At 42.4% G+C, this 7230-nt stretch overlaps 1 protein-coding gene across 3 annotated transcripts in view; it reads left to right on the plus strand.

Annotated features, from left to right (window-relative positions):
* The window catches only part of coro2bb (coronin, actin binding protein, 2Bb), a 57485-nt gene extending 55276 nt beyond the window's left edge, over positions 1-2209 (plus strand). For all 3 annotated transcript variants that reach the window (XM_055934829.1, XM_055934831.1, XM_055934830.1), the window contains 3 exons: positions 17-107; positions 300-433; positions 659-2209. In XM_055934829.1, the coding sequence (XP_055790804.1) occupies positions 17-107; positions 300-433; positions 659-790 (357 nt within the window). In that variant the 3' untranslated portion in view covers positions 791-2209. The remainder of the gene's footprint in view (positions 1-16; positions 108-299; positions 434-658) is intronic.
* Positions 2210-7230: the final 5021 nt, after the last annotated feature.

The raw sequence follows: 7230 nt of genomic DNA on the forward strand, positions 1-7230 counted from the left end.
TCTTGTGGTTTTGCAGTCCGAGACATACCAGGAGGACATCTACCCTATGACAGCAGGCACAGAACCAGCCCTCACTGCAGATGAGTGGCTGAGTGGGATGGACAGAGGTGAGTAGTGCAATACTGCAAAATGGCATTCACATGTAACTAATGTTTATGAATACTGATACAAACATACAATTATGCAGACCTGGTGAGCATCATCCAAGTGTGGGTGGGTGTGTGTGTGTGTGTGTGTGTGTGTGTGTGTGTGTGTGTGTGTGTGTGTGTGTGTGTGTGTGTGTGTGTGTGTGTGTGTAGAGCCAGTGTTGATGTCCCTAAAGGCTGGATACAAGCGGCCCTGCCAGAAGGCCTTCAAGGCCCCTGTGAGGGAGAGGAAGACCATGGTGATGAATGGCCTGCTGGAGAGTATTCCACCCAAGACAGAGAACGAGGTGAAACCAATTGATGTGTTGTTGTGTATATGACAGCGGTATGTCCCTACTCACTCTCAGAAGCATTACCACGTCTTGAACAACATAGAAGAGATAGCACACTGCACAACCACAGGCACTGTCTTGCCAATGCATCTGCACTATGCCTTTACTCTGACCTTCAGTGTGTGTGTGTGTGTGTGTGTGTGTGTGTGTGTGTGTGTGTGTGTCATTCCTCTCTCCCAGCTCATGCGGATGTTCTACAGGCAGCAAGATGAGCTAAAGAGGTTGAGAGAGGAGCTGGTGCAGAAAGACGTTAGACTCCAACAGCTGGAGCTGGAGCTCAACAACCTGCGGAACAACGCCAACAAACTGTGACCTTCGACCTGGCTGACTCCTGATCTCCCCACTCTGACCTCCTGCACACTCAGGGAGAGAGACCATTGGTGGCCGACTCCCTTCCCTTCTTCCCGAAGTGTGCACCCGGGTGGAAACTCCCTCTGTCTAGTCCATGCGGGTCCAGTGAGTGAGCTAGTGCTCACTTCTGGGAGAAGGGTAAGGAATCGGAAGGCAACCTCTGTCACACTGTGTCCCTCACCCTGAAAGCGGGTCACCAAGCCCTGAACACTGCCAAAAATATACCCAGCACCACCCGACCTGGCTGCACCTCTTCATCCCTTCTCCACGTTCCAAAGACCTTCACCTCCTTCAGCAACAGAACCTCAGTATGTCCCCATTCAGCCAAAGCACCAAGACCAACTGTGGTAGATAGCTCTGCATAGAATTTACTCAAGCTGACAGAATCAGTTGTGTGGGGAGTGAAACCATTGTTTCCCTTTAACTTCAAGCAGGCTCTGTCCTCAAGACACGAAATGGCATGTCTTGAGACTTGAAGGCCCTTGAATATGAGGACTTGTGAGGACTGTAGTTGCATAGCAGGGGTATTGCAGGTGCATCGCTGGGTTGAGCATGTGTAGTCTGTAGTCTCTGCAGTGGTCCTATCTGAGGATGGGGAAAGAGATGAGGCAATAGAGTGGTAACCAAGCCGATTCAAACAGATTGTCTAGTACTATTCATCCCATACATTATTCATCCTATTATTGATGACGAATCTGCGATAGATCCTCTTCATATTTTCACTTTATAGTTACATATTGCCATTAAATGAATATTCTGACAACAAAAAAATACAGGAGCGCCATGTTAGATAAAGGCAAAAACAGACTTTAAAGCCATATTGGGGGACAAATCTTTGCTGACTTGGTAGCAGGTTGACCACAACATGAACATGACTGCTGCATTCCCAAGGTTGAAGGGACCACTGAGGGATGTGTCTATGCACCTCGACCACTGAGGGACCATGTCCTCACAGATGTCTGTATGAAGTCGGTAGAGATGCTCGTAATTCATGTTAGCCACACGTAGCTACTGTATGAACATTCTGTTGTCATGTGTGACTACAGATCAGAGGTAACTAGCAACTGCAAACACTTATTATTTGACTGTATAATACAGTATGCCTGTAACCGCAACGATACTGGTATATTTATATTGTAGTACATGATGATAGAATGATAGGGGAGAGTATTTATTGCAAGTTTTAAAAAATAATGTCATGCGTGGAGAGAAATGACAGGGTAAGTGTATTAAGGATATAGCCATAGGCAGCAGTGGGGATTAGTAAGGTACCCAAGGTAAATGTATGACTGCTAGAGGATGTTATTTCTTAATGACTGTAACATAATGTCTGCCTGAAGTTGCCCCTCTCCCTAAATAAATTAATTGACACCATAAAAATAGTGTTCAGTAAGTGACATGTGGTTGAATCTGTGTACAGCTACAGTGGTATGCATCAGCACAGTTCTGATAAGCAAAAATGCTGTAGAGAAACAAAAATGATATAAACAGTCTGTTCCAGAGAAGCACCGGAGTTCTATATTCTGCAGTATCCACATCTTCTTTTGTTACAACACAAAGGTGCACCATGAAAACAAGGTCAAAGGAACCACGCCTTTACATGAAGTCTCCACTAGGTGGAGCCCTTTCCCCAACTGCAGTACTCTTCATGCCACATGATAGGGTGTACTATCTCTCTAATTCAATTACCAGTAGTTTAAAAAAGGGGTGGTGATATATAAATACCCAATAGCAGCTGTTCCACCTCATCCACTTGGCTCAAGGGTTTTTGTCTCTACTTCTGAAGTGGTTATTCTGACAGCATCAATGGAACCTATTCCATTAATGGACATACTGTAGTCTGCATGTATTCCTGACAAGGACATTTTATAGATATCATTGAACAATCAGTTATACACACTATGTATACAAAGGTATGTGGACACCCCTTTAAAATAGTGGATTCGGCTATTTCAGTCACACCTGTTGCTGACAGGTGTATAAAATCGAGCACACAGCCATGCAATCTCCATAGATTACATGGCTGTGTGGCCTTACTGAAGAGCTCAGTGACTTTCAACGTGGCACCGTCAAAGGATGCCACCTTTCCAACAAGTAAGTTCGTAAAATTTCTGCCCTGCTAGAGCTGCCCTGGTCAGCTGTAAGTGCTCTTACTGTGAAGTAGAAACATTTTGTGAAGTGGAAACATCTAGGAGCAACAACAGCTCAGCCACGAAGTGGGAGGCCACACAAACTCACATAACGAGAGCTGAAGCACATGGTGCGTAAAAATCTTCTGTCCTCGGTTACGACACTCACAACCGAGTTCAAAACTGCCTCTGGAAGCAACATCAGCACAAGAACTGTTCATTGGAAGCTTCATGAAATGTGTTTCCATGGCTGAGCAAGTCTAATAATCACCATGCGCAATGCCAAGCATCGGTTGGAGTGGTGTAAAGCTCGCCATTGGACTCTGGGGCAGTGGAAAACATGTTCTCTGGAGTAATGAATCAAGCGTCACCATCTGGCAGTCCGACAGACCAATCTGGGTTGGAGGATGCCAGGAAAACGTTACTTGCCCGAATGCATAGTGTCAACTGTAAAGTTTGATGGAGGAGGTATAATGGTCTGGGACTGTTTTTCATGGTTCGGTTTCAGCCCTTTAGTTCCAGTGAAGGGAAATCTTAAGCTACAGCCAGTGCAACCCGTCGTTCAGGGCAGGTGGGGCAGAGCTCGACTTGTTTTGTTAAATATACACACAGTACCAGTCAAAAGTATGAGCACACCTACTCATTCAAGGGTATTTATTTTCTCTTCTACATTATAGAATAATAGTGAAGACATCAAAACTATGAAATAACACATATGGAATCATGTAGTAACCAAAAAAGTTTTACCAAATCTAAATATATTTTAGATTCTTCAAAGTAGCCACCCTTTGCCTTGATGACAGCTTTGCACACTCTTGGCATTCTCTCAACCAGCTTCATGAGGTAGTCACCTGGAATGCATTTCAATTATCAGGTGTGACTTGTTAAAAGTTAACTTGTGGAATTTCTTTCCTTAACCCGTTTGAGACAATCGAACAGCTCAAATAAGCAAAGAAAAATTACAGTTTATCATTACTTTAAGACATGAAGGTAGGTCAATCTATAATATTACAAACTTTAAAAGTTATTCAAGTGCAGTCGCAACAACCATCAAGCACTATGATGAAACTGGCTCTCATGAGGACCGCCACAGGAAAGGAAGAGCCAGAGATACCTCATGCCTACACTCATGGCTACCACTTTGAAGATGCAAAATATTTTTTTTTCTATTTTGAAACAAACAAGAAATATAAAAAAACAGAACTTGAGCATGCATAACTATTCACCCCCTCACCAAAGTCAATACTTTATAGAGCTACCTTTTGCAGCAATTACAGCTGCAAGTCTCTTGGGGTATATCTCTATAAGCTTGGCTATCTAGCCACCGGAACTTTTGTCCATTCTTCAGCTCCTTGAAGTTGGATGGGTTCCGCTGGTGTACAGCAATCTTTAAATCATACTACAGATTCTCAATTGGATTGAGGTCTGGGCTTTGACTAGGCCATTCCAAGATATTTAAATGTTTCCCCGTAAACCGCTCGAGGGTTGGTTTAACAGTATGCTTAGGGTCATTGTCCTGCTGGAATGTGAACCTCAGTCCCAGTCTCAAGTCTCTGGAAGACTGAAACAGGTTTCTCTCAAGAATTTCCCTGTATTTAGCGCCATCCATAATTTCTTCATTTCTGACCAGTTTCCCAGTCCCTGCCGATGAAAAACATCCCCACAGCATGCTGTGCCACCACCATGCTTCACTGTGGGGATGGTGTTCTCGGGGTGAGAAGAGTTGGGTTTGTGCCAGACATAGCATTTTCCTTGATGGCCAAAAAGCAACATTTTAGTCTCGACTGACCAGAGTATTTTCTTCCATATGTTTGCTGAGTCTCCCACATTTATTTTGGCAAATACCAAAAGTGTTTGCTTATTTTTTTCTTTTAAACTTCTTACGGCCGAAATCCCATTAACGGGATCGATTTGACAACAGCCAGTGAACGTGCAGGGCACCAAATTCAAACAGAAATCTCATAATTAAAATTCCTCAAACATACTAGTATTATACACCATTTTAAGTGTCCGATTTCCAAAAAGGCTTTACGACAAAAGCATACCATGCGATCATGTTAGGTCAGTGCCTAGTCACAAAAACAGCCATTTTTCCAGCCAAAGAGAGGAGTCACAAAAAACAGAAATAGATTTCAAATTAATCACTAACCTTTGATGATCTTCATCAGATGGCACTCATAGGTCTTCATGTTACACAATACATGTATGTTTTGTTCGATAAAGTTCATATATATATATATCCAAAAATCTCAGTTTACATTGGCGCGTTTTCAGTCATGTTTTGCTTCCAAAACATCCAGTGATTTTGCAGAGCCACATCAATTTACAAAAATACTCATCATAAATGTTGATGAAAATACAAGTGTTATGCATGGAGTTAAAGATATACTTCTCCTTAATGCAACCACTGTGTCAGATTTCAAAAAAAGCTTTACAGCTAAAGCACACCATGGAATAATCTGCGTACAGTGCTCAGCCACCAAAACAAGCCAGACAGATACCCGCCATATTGTGGAGTCAACAGAAGTCAGAAATAGCATTATAAATATTCACTTACCTTTGATGATCTTCATCGGAATGCACTCCGGGGAATCCCAGTTCCACAATAAATGTTTGTTTTGTTCGATAAAGTCCATCATTTATGTCCAAATCACTCCTTTTTGTTCACACATTTAGTTCACAAATCCAAATTCACAAGGCGCAGGCACTTAGTCCAGACGAAAAGTCAAAACAGTTCCATTACAGTTCGTAGAAACACGTCAAACGATGTATAGAATCAATCTTTAGGATGTTTTTATCATAAATCTTCAATAATGTTTCAACCGGACAATTCCTTTGTCTTTAGAAATGAAAGGGAACGCAGCTCGCTCTCACGACCGCACTTGTGACTTAGCTCATGGCATTCTGCCAGACCCCTTAGTCAAACAGCTCTTATTCCCCCTTCACAGTAGAAGCCTGAAACAAGGTTCTAAAGACTGTTGACATCTAGTGGAAGCATTAGGAATCCAACCAGGAAGTGGAACCAAATTTACACTATCTTGGATAGGCATATACTTGAAAATCTACAAACCTCAGATTTCCCACTTCCTGGTTGGATTTTTTTCTCAGGTTTTTGCCTGCCATATGAGTTCTGTTATACTCACAGACATCATTCAAACAGTTTCAGAAACTTCGGAGTGGTTTCTATCCGAATCTACTAATAATATGCATATCTTAGCTTCTGGGCCTGAGTAGCAGGCAGTTTACTCTGGGCACGCTTTTCATCCGAACATGAAAATAGCGCCCCCAGCCATAAGAAGTTAAGCAAAGGCTTTTTTCTAGCAACTCTTCCGTAAAGCCCAGCTCTGTGGAGTGTACGGCTTAAAGTGGTCCTATGGACAGATACTCCAATCTCCTCTGTGGAGCTTTGCAGCTCCTTCAGGTTTATCTTTGGTCTCTTTGTTGCCTCTCCGATTAATGCCCTCCTTGCCTGGTCCATGAGTTTTGGTGGATGGCCCTCTCTTGGCAGGTTTGCTGTGGTGCCATATTCTTTCCATTTTTTAAAATAATTGATTTAATGGTGCTCCGTGGGATGTTCAAAGTTTCAGATATTTTTTTTATAGCCCAACCTTATCTGTATTTCTCCACAACGTTGTCCCTGACCTGTTTGGGGAGCTTCTTGGTCTTCATGGTGCCGATTGCTTGGTGATGCCCTTTGCTTAGAGGTGTTGCAGATTCTGGGGCCTTTCAGAACAGGTGTATATATACTGAGATCATGTGACAGATCATGTGACACTTAGATTGCACACAGGTGGACTTTATTTAATAACTAATTAATCTGACTTCTGAAGGTAACTGGTTGCACCAGATCTTATTAACGGGCTTCATAGCCAAGGGGGTGAATACAGATGCACACACCACTTTTCAGCTTTTTTATTTTTCATTTCTTGAAACAAGTAATTTTTTTCATTTCACTTCACCAATTTGGACTAGTTTGTGTATGTCCATTACATGAAATTAAAATAAAAATATATTTTAAATTACAGGTTGTAATGCCACAAAATAGGAAAAACGCCAAGGGGGATGAATACTTTTACAAGGCACTGTACAGTATACAGCATTCTAGGTACTTAAGTGGACATTATAAAGCTCCATATCTTTTCAAATAAAACAATGGCCAGTTTGGGTCTCAGTTGTATGCACGCTTTTGTGGGCATTAGTTTTGTGGTTGTACTCAGTAGTTGTGGTCAGTAATTGTGTGGTTGTGGTCAGTAGTTGTGGTTCAGTAGTAGT

Source organism: Salvelinus fontinalis, chromosome 9 (genome assembly GCF_029448725.1).
Source record: "Salvelinus fontinalis isolate EN_2023a chromosome 9, ASM2944872v1, whole genome shotgun sequence".
NCBI classification, from domain to species: Eukaryota; Metazoa; Chordata; class Actinopteri; order Salmoniformes; family Salmonidae; genus Salvelinus; species Salvelinus fontinalis.